Source organism: Rana temporaria, chromosome 1, assembly GCF_905171775.1.
Source record: "Rana temporaria chromosome 1, aRanTem1.1, whole genome shotgun sequence".
In the NCBI taxonomy this organism is placed as follows: Eukaryota; Metazoa; Chordata; class Amphibia; order Anura; family Ranidae; genus Rana; species Rana temporaria.
In genome coordinates this window covers 26,879,084-26,896,331 of record NC_053489.1, presented here as the reverse complement: position 1 = coordinate 26,896,331, position 17,248 = coordinate 26,879,084, and the positions used below count along the sequence as shown (strand labels likewise).

Here is a 17,248-nt window from a genome sequence, read left to right as displayed (position 1 = left end):
AATGTACCCCCCACACTTTTCACATATTTATTTGTAAAACATATTGAAAACTATTTATCATTTTCCTTCCACTTCACAATTATGTGCCACTTTGTGTTGGTCCATCACATAAAATCCCAATAAAATACATTTACGTTTTTGGTTGTAACATGACAAAGTGTGGAAAAATTTCAAGGGGTATGAAAACTTTTTCGAGGCACTGTAAGAAAATCACTTCTCTGACCACTGAAGTCCCGGAGAGATGCCACCAAACACATTAACCACTTAAGGACCGCCTCCTGCACATATACGTCGGCAGAATGGCACGGCTGGGCACAAGCACGTACCTGTACTTCCTCTTTAACCACTTACCCCCCGGACCATATTGCTGCCCAAAGACCAGAGTACTTTTTGCGATTCGGCACTGCGTCGCTTTAACAGACAATTGCGCGGTCGTGCGACGTGGCTCCCAAACAAAATTGGCGTCCTTTTTTTCCCACAAATAGAGCTTTCTTTTGGTGGTATTTGATCACCTCTGCGTTTTTTATTTTTTGCGCTATAAACAAAAATAGAACGACAATTTTGAAAAAAATGAATATTTTTTACTTTTTGCTGTAATAAATATCCCCCAAAAATATATAAAAAAACATTTTTTTTCCTCAGTTTAGGCCAATACGTATTCTTCTACCTATTTTTCGTAAAAAAAATCGCAATAAGCGTTTATTGATTGGTTTGCGCAAAAGTTATAGCGTTTACAAAATAGGGGGTATTTTTATGGCATTTTTATTAATATTTTTTTTACTAGTAATGGCGGCGATCAGCGATTTTTTTTTCGGTATTGCGACATTATGGCGGACACTTCGGACATTTTTGACACATTTTTGGGACCATTGGCATTTTTATAGCGATCAGTGCTATAAAAATGCATTAGATTACTATAAAAATGCCACTGGCAGTGAAGGGGTTAACACTAGGGGGCGGGGAAGGGGTTAAGTATGCCTGGGTGTGTTCTTACTGTGTGGGGGGGGAGTGGCCTCACTAGGGGAAACACTGATCTTCTGTTCATACATTGTATGAACAGAAAATCAGCATTTCCCCTGCTGACAGGAACGAGAGCTGTGTGTTTACACACACAGCTCCCGTTCCCCGCTCTGTACCGAGCGATCGCGTGTGCCCGGCGGCGATCGCGCCCGCCGGGCACATGCACGGGAGTCGGGGGCGCGCGTGCGCCCCTAGTGGCGGCTAAAAGGCAGGACGTCCATTTACGTGGTCTCGCCTAGGAGAGCCACCTTGTGGACGTATAATGACGGTGCGGCGACGGCAAGTGGTTAAGTGCCCAGCCGTGGGTCGCGGGCTGGACACTTCCGAAGCTCCGTGACCGCGGGACCCGCGGAACCGAACGCCGCTGGAGTCCCGCGATTGGTCCCCGGAGCTGAAGAACGGGGAGAGTTGTGTGTAAACATACCTTCCCTGTTCTTCACTGTGGCGCCTTCATTGATCGTCTGTTCCCTAATATAGGGAAACACGATCAATGATGTCACACGTCCAGCCCCACCCCCCTACAGTTAGAAACACATATGAGGTCACACATAACCCATTCAGCGCCCCCTAGTGGTTAACTCCCAAACTGCAATTGTCATTTTCACAGTAAACAATGCATTTTATAGCATTTTTTGCTGTGAAAATGACAATGGTCCCAAAAATGTGTCAAAATTGTCCGATGTGTCCGCCATAATGTCGCGGTCATGAAAAATATCGCTGATCGCCGCCATTAGTAGTAAAAAAAAAAAATGAATAAAAATGCAATAAAACTATCCCCTATTGTGTAAACGCTATAAATTTTGCGCAAACCAATCGATAAATGTTTATTGCGATTTTTTTTTTTTTTTTTACCAAAAATATGTAGAAGAATACGTATCGGCCTAAACTGAGGAAAAAAATTATGTTTTATATATTTTTGGGGGATATTTATTATAGCAAAAAGTAAAAAATATTGAATTTTTTTCAAAATTGTCGCTGTATTTTTGTTTATAGCACAAAAAATTAAAACCGCAGAGGTGATCAAATACCACCAAAAGAAATCTCTATTTGTGAGAAAAAAAGGACGCCAATTTTGTTTGGGAGCCACGTCGCACGACCGCGCAATTGTAAGTTAAAGCGACGCAGTGCCGAATCGCAAAAACTGGCCAGGTCCTTTACCTGCCTAAAGGTCCGCTGCCTTAAGTGGTTAATTAAGGTCGAATCTGTCATTGAAGGCTTATGGTGTCTGTCGAATGTTCTAAGAATATTTGACGGAGCAGCTAAACTGTACGACGCCGCAATTGTACATTTCCGGTCAAATGTTCTGCCTACAAGCTAATTTTGTTTGGGAGACACGTCGCACGACCACGCAATTGTCAGTTAAAGCGACGCAGTGCCGAATCGCAAAAACTGGCCGGGTCCTTTACCCGCATTTTGGTCCGGGTCTTAAGTGGTTAAATGAAATCTCACCTTTTGGGTGGCCTTTAAAACTATCCTGAACTTTTAATTATTATTTTATTTTTTGTCTTTTGGCTCACAGAACTTTTCTCATAGGCTTCCCGGCGCCAGGGAGATGTTTATTTCCATATGCTGTACGTTAAATTATGGAGCCGTATTTCTAAAGGTTATGTGAATCTGATATGAAAGTGAGATTTATGTGGCTGGTCCTGGAGCCCGGGGGTGTAAATCCAGATGTTTATACCGTTCTTATTGAACTACTATATATTGCATCCAGAGAAATCCATATTACATCTTCAGCAGCGCTGTATATTCATTCTGATGGAGCCAAAACTTACAGCCGGGCCCCGGCATTGATAGTAATTACTGTGCGCCCAATAACTCAGATAATAGATGGTCCTCGGTGTGTCCCTGTGCTCCGCTCACCGCTATGTCTATGAGATGAACACCCAATCAGACAATCACACACAGGAGCTCTTCTATAACCTGGGGGAAGAGATGGTGGGCTAGATTCAGATCTTTAGATCCGCGTAACCGATCTGATTTACGTTACGCCGCCGCTATTTTTTGAAGCAAGTGTTTTATTCAGAAAGCACTTGCCTCTAAAGTTGCGGCGGCGTATCGTAAATCTCCAGTTGGAATTCAAATTCCGCGGCTAGGGGGCGTGTACTATTTAAATCGGGCGCGTTTCCGCGCCGATCGAACAGCGCATGCGGCGTCTGCAAATTTTCCCAGCGTGCATTGCTCCAAATGACGTCGCAAGGACGTCATTGGTTTCGACGTTAACGTAAATTACGTCCGGCCGTATTCACGAACGACTTATGCAAACGATGTAAAAAATTTAAAACTTGGCGCGGGAACGACGGCCATACTTAAAGCGGATGTGCCACGGGAAAACAATATTAAAAGCCAGCAGCTACAAATACTGCAGCTGCTGACTTTTAATATTAGGACACTTACCTGTCCTGGAGTCCAGCGCCGATCGCAGCAGAGGACGAGCGATCGCTCGTCTCTCTGCTGCTCCCCCCGCCATCCACGCTGAGGGAACCAGGAAGTGAAGCGCTGCGGCTTCACTGCCCGGTTCCCTACGGCGCATGCGCGAGTCGCGCCACGCCCGCCGATTGGCTCCCGCTGTGTGCTGGGAGCCGAGTGTTCCCAGCACACAACGGGGGGGGTGACGGGAAGTGACGGAATGCCCGTCTTTTGCCCATGAATGCCGGGCCGGAAGTGGGTGCAAATACCTGTCTTTAGACAGGTATCTGCACCCCCCTCCCCCCTGAAAGATGTCAAATGTGACACCGGAGGGGGGGAGGGTTCCGATCAGCGGGACTCCACTTTAGGGTGGAGAACCGCTTTAACATAGGATACGCCGCACTTACCCCTGCTATAGCAGGGGTAACTTTCCGCCGGAAAAAGCCGAACGCAAACGACGTAAAAAAAAAAAGCGCCGGGCGGTCGTTCGTTTCTGAATCGGCGTAAATGCTCATTTGCATATTCGACGCGTAAAAGATATGGAAGTGCCACCTAGCGGCCGTCCTGGAATTGCAGCCTAAGATCCGACGGTGTAAGTCACTTACACCTGTCGGATCTAAGGCATATCTATGCGTAACCTGATTCTATGAATCAGGCGCATAGATACGACCGGCCGGACTCAGAGATACGACGGCGTATCAGGAGATACGACGGCGTATCTTCTTTCTGAATCCGGCCCGGTGTCTGCCTTACCTCCTAACACAGCAATGAAAGCCGCTCACATCATTTTATAGCTGGCTGTAGGAAAGGTGAGCATAGACTGAGCAATACAAACATCCCCCAGCCACACAGCATAAAAAGCTCCCGCCTTCCCTTCAGTCTTGCACAGTTGTACAGGATCCTCTCCTGGACTGAAATGGCTAATTATGATTTCACTGCACACGGCGAGCTTCTCACATTGTGCATTAGAAGTTGTCGCAAGCTCCTTCTTAAAGGGGTTGTAAAGCTTCGTGTTTTTTCACCTTAACCACTTAAGGACCCCTTCACGCCGATATACGTCGGCAGAATGGCACGGCTGGGCACATCCACGTATCTGTACGTGGCCCTTTAAGCCCAGCGCGTGCACGCGACCCAGTCCGAAGCTCCGTGGCCGCGGGACCCCGATCGCCGCCGGTGTCCCACGATCGGTCCTCCGGAGCTGAAGAACGGGGAGAGGTGAGTGTAAACACAGCTTCCCCGTTCTTCACTGTGGCACTGTCACTGATCGTCTGTTCCCTGATATAGGGAAACACGATCAATGACGTCACACGTCCAGCCCCGCCCCCCTACAGTTAGAAACACATATGAGGTCACACTTAACCCCTACAGCGCCCCCTAGTGGTTAACTCCCAAACTGCAATTGTCATTTTCACAGTAATCAGTGCATTTTTTATAGCACGTTTTGCTGTGAAAATGACAATGGTCCCAAAAATGTGTCAAAATTGTCCGAAGTGTCCGCCATAATGTCGCGGTCACGAAAAAAATTGCTGATCGCCGACATTAGTAGTAAAAAAAAAAAAAAAAATTCATCGCCGATCGGTCCCCGGAGCTGAAGCACGGGGAGAGCTGTATGTAAACACAGCTTCGCCGTTCTTCACTGTGGCGCCGTCATCAATCGCGTGATCCCTTTCATAGTGATACACAATCGATGACGTCACACCTACAGCCACACCCCCCTACAGTTAGAAACACATATTAGGTCATATATAACCCCTTCAGCGCCCCCTTGTGGTTAACTCCTAAACTGCAATGTCATTTTCACAGTAAACAATGCATTTTTAAATGCACTTTTTGCTGTGAAAATGACAATGGTCCCAAAAATGTGTCAAAATTGTCCAATGTGTCCGCCATAATGTCGCAGTCACGAAAAAAATCGCTGATGGCCGCCATTAGTAGTAAAAAAAAAAAAATATTAATAAAAATGCAATAAAACTATCCCCTATTTTGTAAACGCTATAAATTTTGCGCAAACCAATCGATAAACGCTTATTGAGATATTTTTTTACCAAAAATAGGTAGAAGAATACGTATCGGCCTAAACTGAGGAAAATTTTTTTTTTTATATATATGTTTTTGGGGGATATTAATTTTAGCAAAAAGTAAAAAATATTGCATTTTTTTCAAAATTGTTGCTCTATTTTTGTTTATAGCGCAAAGAATAAAAACCGCAGAGGTGATCAAATACCACCAAAAGAAACCTCTATTTGTGGGGAAAAAAGGACGTCAATTTTGTTTGGGAGTCACGTCGCACGACCGCGCAATTGTCTGTTAAAGCGACGCAGTGCCGAATCGCAAAACCTGGCCTGGGCATTTAGCTGCCTAAAGGTCCGGGGCTTAAGTGGTTAAAAAAAATGTTTTTCTCAGTTTAGGCCGATACGTATTCTTCTACCTATTTTTGGTTAAAAAAAAATCGCAATAAGCGTTTATCGGTTGGTTTGCGCAAAATTTATAGCGTTTACAAAATAGGGGATAGTTTTATTGCATTTTTATAAAAAAAAAAAATGTTTTACTACTAATGGCGGCGATCAGCGATTTTTTTTTTTTCGACTTAGTAATTTGCATATAAAGTCCCACAATTCGTTCTCTTCGTCTTCTACCCTTGTTGTTGTTTTAACCACTTAAGGACCGGCTCACGTACATATACGCCATGTGGCAGCTGCTGCCACAACCGAGATATCCATCTTTTCCGTGGCCGGTCCTGTAAACGATAACGGTGGTCTCCGCGGCAGATTCGCCGCGAGATCAGCGTTTTCGATGGCGGGAGAGGGCCCCCCCCTCCTGTCGCTCTCCCATGCCCTCTGTCGCTTACCAGAGCCGTCAGGAACGGCGGAGGCGATCGGATAAGTGTTTATCGATTAGTTTGCGCAAAATTTATAGCGTTTACAAAATAGGGGATAGTTTTATTGCATTTTTATAAAAAAAAAAATGTTTTACTACTAATGGCGGCGATCAGCGTTTTTTTTTCGTGACTGCGACATTATGGCGGACACTTCAGACAATTTGACACATTTTTGGGACCATTGTCATTTTCACAGCAAAAAAAATGCTATAAAAATGCATTGTTTACTGTGAAAATGACAATTGCAGTTTGGGAGTTAACCACAGGGGGCGCTGAACGGGTTAAGTGTGACCTCATATGTGTTTCTAACTGTAGGGGGGTGTGGCTGTAGGTGTGATGTCATCGATTGTGTATTCCTATAAAAGTGATCACACGATCGATGACGCCGCCACAGTGAAGAACGGGGAAGGTGTGTTTGCACACAGCTCTCCTCATTCTTCAGCTCCGGGGACCGATCGCGGGAATCTTGCTGATTGATAGGGGATCAAATACTTATTTCATTCATTAAAATTCAAATCAATTTGTAACTTTTTTGAAATGCATTTTTTTTGGATATTTTTGTTGTTATTCTGTCTCTCACTGTTGAAATAAACTGACCAATGAAATTATAGACTGATCATTTCTTTGTCAGTGGGCAATCGTACAAAATCAGCAGGGGGTTAAATACTTTCCTCTTCCATTCATAGACGGACACAGCCTTCATTGACATTAGGGTTATGCTTCTTCCTACCAGGAGAGTTTCGTCCTGGTAGGAAGAAGCATAACCCTAATGTCAATGAAGGCTGTGTCCGTCTATGAACTCAGAGAAATGGATTTTACGGTGAGTACAAAAATCCTATTTTTCCCCCTCACTGTATGTTCTTTATGCTCCTTTACTTCCATTCCCTTATTTTGTTTCTCAGGAGAGGTGACGCCTGACCCCAGCATCTGGTTCCTAGACCGGGCACTCTACTGGCATTTCCTGACGGACACCTTCACCGCTTACTACCGGTTACTTCTGTGCCATCTGGGGCTGCCACAGTGGCAGTATTCCTTTACCAGCTATGGCCTCAGTCAACAGGCCAAGGTGAGTTACCCAAACTCCTCTAGTGTCCTTGGGTAATCACTCTACCAACTAAAGCAGCAGCTGGAAGATGTAGAAAATCCCATAATGGAGTCGGTTACGTGATCCCTCCGCACTGGCATTTGGCTAAGTGTGCTTGTAAAGGACCTCATCTGACCTGTTGATATAAAGTTGCATGTATCTGATAAAAAGGTTTTACTATTATTATTATTATTGTTATTTATTAATATTAATTTGTTTTGTTCTATTTGTTTAGATGCATTCGTTATTTATGATAATTTGTAACTTTGGATAAATTCGTATTCGTTATGTTCACTAACAGCCAAATTTAAAAGGAAATTCCAATACCTATAACTTAATAATTGGTTATTATTAATTAGTTAGAAAATAAAAAAAAATTGAAAGAATAACTAATAATAACTAACTACTAAATTATAGGTATTGGAATTTCATTTCAAATTTTGGCTGTTAGTGAACATAACGAATACGAATTTATCCAAAGTTGCGAATTATCCGAAATAACGAATGCCGCATCTAAATTAATGGAACAGAACGAATTAATAAATAATAACGTTTTTATTATTATTATTGTTATTCATTATTATTATAAATTTGTTACGTTCCATTCGTTTAGATACGGCTTTCGTTATTTCGGATAATTCGTAACTTCGGATAAATTCGTTAAAACGGGTTTTCGTTAATTTGGATTTTTACGGATTAACGAATTTGTCGAAATTCGTTAAAAAACAAATTCAGAACTAAACCGAATTGCACATATCTATTACAATACAATACATCGTTGCGGAAAGTTGATAATTTTTCCGATATTCTCATTGTGTGTACCAGGCAATACTCTGACTTTACTGCACACCGTGAGCAGACACTTTTTTTTGGTCACCAGTGACTTTATTACAGTGATCAATGCAAAAAATATGCACTGTCAAGCCCTGTACACGCGACCGGGAATCCCGTCGGGAAAGAAAACTTTGGTATTCACAACGGGATTCCTGGCAGGCTTGACTTGAAAAGATGGCCACGCAAAATTCCGCCGTTCTTTTGAATGGCAAGAACGCAGTGACGTCATTGAATACGACGAGCCGGTGTCTCGTCACATTCCATGCCATCACCGCCATCTTGCTACACCCCACACTAACCTTGTATGCTACCGCGCATGCGTCGAAGTGTTATCGAGCATGCACGTTTTTTTTACCCATACAGACGACCAGTTTTCTCGGCAGGAAACACTCTGCAGGGTTCTCTATTTTCCCATCGGGATTCCCGTCTGTTTTTCTGTCTGGAAAACTGCTAGGGAGCACACGGACGGGATTCCCGGCCGAAAGCTATCCTGGCAGTTTTCCTGCTGGGAAAACCGGTCGTGTGTACGAGGCTTCACTGTACTAATGACACTGGCATAGAAGTCTGTTTTTCTGTCTGGAAAACTGCTAGGGAGCACACGGCCGGGATTCCCGGCCGTAAGCTCTCCTGGCAGTTTTCCTGCTGGGAAAACCGGTCGTGTGTACGAGGCTTCACTGTACTAATGACACTGGCATAGAAGGGGTTAACATTAGGGGCCTACCTAATGTTTCAGTGTAGTGGGGGAGGTGCTTTTACTAGTAGAAGGCATAGATCAGTGTTTCTGCTTTAGGCTGGGTTCACACTACCTTTGCATGCGGCTCACAGCAGGGGTCTGGTGTGTCCCAGTTCACCGTTTTCAGTTGCAATGTCAGCCAGAATGTTTGAGTGAGACGGACCAAAAGACGCACAGGACTCCTGTGCAAATTTGCACCAGAGCCACAGCAAAGATATGTGAACCGGCTCCATAGAGAGACGGTCAAAATCTCCTGCTATTGTGAATTGGATGCATGGAATCCAAGATACAGAAACACAGGATCCATGTCTTCTGTACTCACAGAACGGTAATCTGCCTTGTTTACATAGGCAGACTGCCGTTCGGACTGTGTAAGGGACAATTGGCGGGTGCCAGCGGACCTCTGGTCTGTAGGACCCGCTGATCAGCTCCCACTGTGTAAAATCACAGCGGGAGCAAGCCTTGGCAGCGCGCACTTGCGTGAAAGTGCAGAATTGCGTATATATATATTGTAATAGATTTATCACTGGTCCAATTCCAGGATATACGTTCTATTCTGCCTCTGATCTAAATTCAAGGTGATGTGAATGCATGCATGCAAAATAATCACACTGGCACACACTGGTCAGTATGAGCTCTTCCTCATTAACAGGGTTTATTCAGGTCTCAGCTCTTTATAGTCAACGTGACATAAGCAAACGTCATCACACGTGTGTGTATATGATTGGTTCATCTCTATCTGGTCCTTTTCCTGTCGACGTCTCTCTCCAGGGACTGAGTGCATTCCAGGATACGGGGGGCCATCTTTGATAGACGATGGGAGGGGCAGAAAGGAGGGGGGTAAAGGAGTGAGGAGTAGAAAGACATCTGTTTCTCGTTTTGAGTAAGGAAATTACTGCTTGTCTTGTTATATGAATACTAAAATACACACATACGCACATACATACACACATATATACACACATACATATATATATATATATATATATATACACATATATACACACACACACACATCGCAACAAGAAAGAAACAATAAAAATAATAAAGAGAAAAAGAAAATAACAATATTTGAGTGGTTAAAAGAGAGAGATAACATAGACATAATATAGTCATTTTATCAACTCCATCACAATATATATATATGTGTGTGTGTGTTTCTGCGCAGCCGCCCTGCAGCAGTAAATCTGCTGTGGGAATCAAGGCTGCTTTCACACTGGGGCAGGGGCGGCGTCAATTTTTATCGGCGCTTTACCGTCATTTTTGCAGAGGTATTCGGCCACTAGCGGGGTGCTTTTAACCCCCGCTAGTAGCCAAAAAAATGGTTAAAACCTCCCGTAAAGCCCTGCTGCAGCGGCGCTTTGCCGGCGGTTCGGCCACGCTGCCTATTAATTTCAATAGGCAGGAGCGGTGTACACATCACTCCTTCACCGCTCCAAAGAGGCTGCTTGCAGGAGTTTTTTTAACGTCCTGCCAGCGCACCGCCTCAGTGTGCAAGCACTCACGCTTTAACACCGGGACTGCAGGGGAGCCGTTTTTCAGGCGCTTTGAGGGCACTATTTTTAGCCCAAAAGCGCCTGAAAAACGCCCCAGTGTAAAAGGGGTCTAAGGCCTCTTTCACACTGGGGCAGAATGTGCGGTGGCGGTATTCTGCTGCAATTCTGACGGTTTAGCGCCGCTAAAAATAGCAGCGCTATACCTTCGGAATTGCGGTGGTATTTGGCCGCTAGCGGTGCGGTATTAACCCCCGCTAGCGGCCGAAATAGGGTTAATACCGCCCACAATGCGCATTGCCGGTGGTATTACTGTGGTGTACCATTGTTTTCAATGAGAAGGAGCGGTATACAACACCGCTCCTCTCACCGCTGCTTGCAGGAGATTTTTTTTTTCCCGCCAGCGCATCGCCTCAGTGTGAAAGCCCTCGTGCTTTCACATTGAGAATGCTGGGGCAGGCGTACTTCAGGCGTTATTTATGCGCTATTTTTAGTGCTAAAACGCCTGAAAAACGCCCCAGTGTGAAAGGAGTCTAAGTGGTTCAACATGTCATTAGCATTTTGACGGGGGAAGGGTAAAATAAGAGCAGAATAAGCTTCCTCCAGTAATGATATTAATCTCTGTGACAGCAATGGATGAACATGTACAAACCCATCACCTTCAGCCCGGCCACCCCGCTGTCCGAGGATCCGGAAACTTTCACCAACAAGCTGGACCCAAATAAAATCTTCAAGACCAAAAACAAAACTCCGGTGACAAAGAAAAAACTTCCCGGCCCATCAGCAGGCCAGAAATTAAATCTCACCCCTTCCAAAAACCCGGCCTTGTCAGGGGCGGCAACACGAAAATGACCCCCGAAATCACCGTCTTCTGACCTCCGCTGTGGTTCTGCTACATTGTGTTTATTTATTTACTTGTTGTGTGCAGGTTGTATTTTTTGGTTTAAATTATGTTTGTTTTTTATTTAATTTACACTCCTGTTGATGTTATTACATTAAAGCGATGTGAACCCAATCACTAAGGTCTCGTAAAAGCTTTAACCCATTTGCTGTTTTGGTGGTGGGGGGGGGGGTACACACACTGGGGTGCAGCCGCATTTGTCAGATGGATGCAATCCGCTAGCTGTGCATTCACTGGGCCCCAGATGGCAACCCCCCCCCTTTTTTTTTTTAACTATATTTTTATTTTGTATTAAAGGGGCAATTTTTTATTTATTTTTTGCATCTCCACACCACATACTGTATGTGTCCGTCCAGGGCCGCCATCAGGGTGGTACAGGCAGCACACCTGTAAGGGGCCCGGAGGTCCCCAGGGGCCCAGATGGCAACCCCCCCATTTTTTTATTTATTTTTATAAAAAAAAATATTTTTTTTTAAATATATTTTTATTTTATTTTTTATTAAAGGGCCATTTTTTTTTTTTTTTAGAGGGCCCCAGATGGCAACCCCCCCCCCTTTTTTTATTTATTTTTTATTAAAAAAATATTTTTTTATATATATATTTATTTTTTATTAAAGGGACAATTTTTTAAAAAATTTTTTAGAGGTCCGGAGGTCCCCAGGGGCCCGGATGGCATCCCCCCTTTTTTTATTAAAAAATGTTTTATTTTTTTTATATTATTTTATTTCTTTTATTTATATATATATATAATTTTTTTTATTGAAGGGCTCAGAGGTCCCCAGGGCCCTGGATGGCAACCCCCCCCCTTTTTTTTTAATAAATGTTTATTTTTATTTTTTTTATATATTTTTTATTATTATTATTTGTTATTAAAGGGCCCAGAGGTCCCGCATGGCAACCCCCCTTTTTTTTGTCATTTCTTTTGATTAAAAAAAAAAAAAAATATTAAAGGGCCCAGAGGTTCCCAGGACCCCAGATGGCAACCCCCCCTTTTAAAAAAAATAAATATATATATTTTTTTATTTCTATTTTTCTTTTTATTAAAGGGCCCAGAGGTCCCCAGGGCCCCGGGTGGCTACCCCCCTTTTTTTATATATATTTTTCTTTATTTCTTATTTTTTTTGTAAAGGGCCCCCCTGCTTCTCAATTTCAGTCAGCAGCATCCCCCCCCCCCCGGTTCTCTGCTCCAGGGGGCCCATGCCTGAAGCTGTGTAAGGTGCCCCATAATTCCTGATGGCGGTCCTGTGTCCGTCCCCCCATGTGCACGCCCCCCTGCCCTGTTTCCTGGGCTCCCCTTTCTGCTAATGACTTGGAAGCAATGTGTAAATTGTCACTTTCAGGTCCTGGTGTCATTTTCCCCATCAAGACGCTAAATGAGTGGGATCTGCACTTTAATACTGTTATTGGAGGACAGATGAGCCCCTTCATCAGGGCTTTAACCATTTAAAGACCGGGCCTATTTTTTACACTTGGTGTTTACATGTTAAAATCAGAGTGACCGAGCACCTCTCCCGCCGCCAAAAAAAAGTGATCTTGCTGCGAATTCACCGCAGAGACCACTTTTATCCCCATTGAAGAAAATATAGGTGCCATGTGCTGCCATAACAATGGTATTCAATGTCAAAGTAGTGACGTATAACGACCGGAAGTGGTAGAAGCAGTATTAAACCCAAAAGCAAACATTTATTATATCTCTGCCTACCATTTCTTCGATGCATTTGTTTTCTTTTTCTTTTATTTTCATCTGGGGATCTAGTGAGTGAGTGAGTAACTTGTATAGCGCTAAAATTGCGAACTATATCTAGCCAAGGGATCTTCAAACTACGTCCCTCCAGCTGTTGTGGAACTCTGACATGACTAGGCATGACGGGAATTGTAGTTACTGAACAACTGGAGAGCCATAGTTTAAAGACCCCTGATCTAGCCAGTAAGTCTGTTGTTTTTCAAAAGAACAAGCTCTTGTGCAGATTTAGCAGTAAGAGAGTTGAGGCAAACCATTCAACACTGGCAGGGGTGCTTAAAATATAGGACAAAATGACAGTGTCTCTGCAAAGGAATCCCCCTTCCCATCAACCCTGTACTTACCTTTCGAATGCCGAATAGCAAACAATTTGGGGTTTTCGCGACAAATTTGAAAGCCGCGGAACACCCTTTAAAAGTCTATGGGAGAAATCAAAAGTGCTAACTTTAAAGGCTTATATGCAAGTTATTGTCATAAAAAATGTTTGAGGACCCGGGTCCTGCCCCAGGGAACATGTATCAATGCAAAAAAGTTTTAAAAACTGAAGTTTTTTCAGGAGCAGTGATTTTAATAATGCTTAAAGTGAAACAATAAAAGTGAAATATTCCTTTAAATTTTGTACCTGGGGGGTGTCTATAGTATGCCTGTAAAGTAGCGCATGTCTCCCATGTTTATAACAGTCCCTGCACAAAATGACATTTCTAAAGGAAAAAAGTCATTAAAAACTACTCGTGGCTATAATGAATTGTCGGGTCCCGGCAATACAGAATCAGTCATTGAAAAAAAGATTACCAGCCCTTTGGGTCTGGTATGAATATTAAGGGGAACCACGAACCAAAATTTAAAAAACAAAATGCGTGAGGGTCACCCCAAGTTCCATATCATGCCCTTCAGCTCTGGTACGGATATCAAGGGCAACCCTGCACCAAATTTTTTTAAAAAATGGCCTGGGGTTCCCCCCAAAAATCCATACCAGGCCCTTATCCGAGCACGCAACCTGGCAGGCCGCAGGAAAAGAGGGAGGAAAGAGAGCGCCCCCCCCCCCTCCTGAACCCTACCAGGCCACATGCCCTTAACATGGGGAGGATGTCCCCATGTTGATGGGGACAAGGGCCTCATCCCCACAACCCTTGCCTGGGGGTCTGCGGGCGGGGAGCTTATCAATCTGGAAGCCCCCTTTAACAAAGGGGACCCCCAGATCCCAACCCCCTCCCTATGTGAATTGGTAATGGGTACATTGTACCCCTACCATTTCACAAAAAAAGGGTCAAAAATTTTAAAAACCACAGTACACAGCTTGGGACAAGTCCTTTACTAAAAAGAAAAAAAAGAAAAAAATCCGATGTAATCCATTCTCGATCTCCAGCGATGATATGAAGGGGGAAAAAACGACGCCGACACTATCCTGTCTCCATAGGATGCTCTCCAGCCTGACAGTGGTTAAATAGCTGAGGGTGGGGCCACCCCTCTGAAGCAACAGGGAAACAATTTTTTTTCCAAAAAAAAGGCGTTTGAAAAATGATTGCGCAAATACCGTGCAAGATAGAGCGTTGCAATGACCGGCGTTTTATTCCCTAGGGTGTCTGCTAAAAAAACATATGTAATGTTTGGGGGTTCTGCGTAATTTTCTAGCAAAAAAATTATGATTTATACATGTAGGAGAGAAGTGCCAGAATAGGCCTGGTATGGAGGTGGGTATAAAAGCCCGGTATTGAAGTGATTAACCTTGTCGTTTTTTGGGCTGTAAAAAATGGTCGTGTGTGGGCTTTAAAGACGTGAAAAACCTGCGCATGCTCAGAAGCAAGTTATGAGACGGGAGCGCTCGTTCTGGTAAAACCACCGTTCGTAATGGAGTAAGCACATTCATCACGCTGTAACAGACAGAAAAGTGCGAATCGTCTTTTACTAACACGGAATCAGCTAAAGGGTGACGTTATCAAAATGGAACTTCCCCTTTATAGTGCCGTCGTACGTGTTGTACGTCACCGCGCTTTGCTAGAGCATTTTTTTTAAACGGTTGTGTGTAGGCAAGGCCGTTTTAATGATGAAGTTGAAAAAAAAAAACGTTTTTTCTACAGCCTGAAAAACTTTGGGCCAGATTCACGTAGCTGCGCGGCGGCGTAACATATGTCCTTTAAGTTACTCCGCCGCAAGATTTCGGCGCAAGTGCTTGATTCACAAAGCACTTGCCTGTAAACTTGCCGCGGCGTAGCGTAAAGCCGTCCGGCGCAAGCCCGCCTAATTCAAATGGGGCGGGGACCATTTAAATTAGGCGCGTTCCCACGCCGAACATACTGCGCATGCGCCGTCCCTAAAAAATTTCCGACGTGCATTGCGCTAAATGATGTCGCAAGGACGTCATTGGTTTCGACGTTAACGTAAATGGCGTCCAGCGCCATTCACGGACGACTTACGCAAACGACGTGAAATTTCGACGCGGGAACGACGCCCATACTTAACATTGGCTAGACCACCTAGGGCCCAGCTTTATCTTTACGACGCGTATCTCTACGGAAACGGCGTAAATTTACAGCGACGGGCAAAGCGGACGTTCGTGAATCGGCGTAACGAGTCATTTGCATATTCTACGCCAACCGCAATGGAATCGCCACCTAGCGGCCGGCCTAGAATTGCAGCCTTAGATCCGACTGTGTAACACAGTTACACCTGTCCGATCTCAGAGAGATCTATGTGTAACCTGATTTTATGAATCAGTCGCATAGATACGACCGGCCGGATTCGAAGATACGACGGCGTATCGGGAGATACGCCGCCGTATCTTCTTTATGAATCTGGCCCCTTGTTTTTTACAACCCGAAAAATGATAGTGTACGCGGCATAAGGACGCACTCCCTCACTCATGTGACCTCCTCCTATGTGAAACTGCTCATGTCTAGCAGCAAGGTGACGACATCACTGCTTTCCTGGGTTGCCAACAAAGATCCTAAAAGTGCTGGCTGACCGAAAAGGAAGGTGTGACCAGGGAGCGCAGGTAAGGCCTCGTTCATCCCTATGCATACCTACTTTTTTTTTTTTTTCCTCTTAATTTTCCAGTTTTGCAGAAACACACTACAGTCCATTAGCATGGGTTCCTATGGATGTAGTTCACATATGTGCATTTTACAGAAAGAGCCAGGGACTTTGTTCTGTTTTTTGGTTCCATAGGCTTCAATGGTTCCAAAATGTGTATTGAAAAACGCAAAATGCACCTGTAATATGCAAACTGCAACCTGCATAGATGTGAACCAGGCAGGGCCATCTTAATGCCCTTCTGCATCCCCCCCTGTTCTGTGCCCTTCTGCATCCCCCCCTGTACTGTGCCCTTCTGCATTCCACCCTGTACTGTGCCCTTCTGCATTTCCCCCTGTACTGTGCCCTTCTGCATTCCCCCCCTGTACTGTGCCCTTCTGCATTCCCCCCCTGTACTGTGCCCTTCTGCATTCCCCCCCTGTACTGTGCCCTTCTGCATTCCCCCCTGTACTGTGCCCTTCTGCATTCCCCCCTGTACTGTGCCCTTCTGCATTCCCCCCCCTGTACTGTGCCCTTCTGCATTCCCCCCCTGTACTGTGCCCTTCTGCATTCCCCCAGTACTGTGCCCTTCTGCATTTCCCCCAGTACTGTGCCCTTCTGCATTTCCCCCTGTACTGTGCCCTTCTGCATTTCCCCCTGTACTGTGCCCTTCTGCATTTCCCCCTGTACTGTGCCCTTCTGCATTCCCCCCTGTACTGTGCCCTTCTGCATCCCCCCCCCTGTACTGTGCCCTTCTGCATTCCCCCCCTGTACTGTGCCCTTCTGCATTCCCCCCCTGTACTGTGCCCTTCTGCATTCCCCCCCCAAGTACTGTGCCCTTCTGCATTCCCCCCTGTACTGTGCCCTTCTGCATTGCCCTCTGTACTGTGCCCTTCTGCATTCCCCTCTGTACTGTGCCCTTCTGCATTCCCCCTGTACTGTGCCCTTTGTGTTAACATTGATTTATGGAATGTTTTTCTTTTGTAAAATTGATTTTATTGAAAGCACTAATGAATATATCGTATTTATCGGGGTATTGCGCGCTCCGGCGTATAGCGCGCACCCCTAATGTGGACCCGCAATTCCTGTAAAAAAATGTTTTAGTACTTACAGTTTTGGTGTCTTGCGCGGCGTCCATCGGCGGCC

The 17,248-nt window shown here is 44.7% G+C and overlaps 1 protein-coding gene across 1 annotated transcript in view; it reads left to right on the top strand.

Moving 5' to 3' along the window:
• TPGS2 (tubulin polyglutamylase complex subunit 2) overlaps positions 1-11,466 on the top strand; it is a 41,525-nt gene extending 30,059 nt beyond the window's left edge. The window contains exons 7-8 of the mRNA XM_040336053.1: positions 7,210-7,373; positions 11,082-11,466. Of these exons, the coding sequence (XP_040191987.1) occupies positions 7,210-7,373; positions 11,082-11,303 (386 nt within the window). The 3' untranslated portion in view covers positions 11,304-11,466. The remainder of the gene's footprint in view (positions 1-7,209; positions 7,374-11,081) is intronic.
• Positions 11,467-17,248: the final 5,782 nt, after the last annotated feature.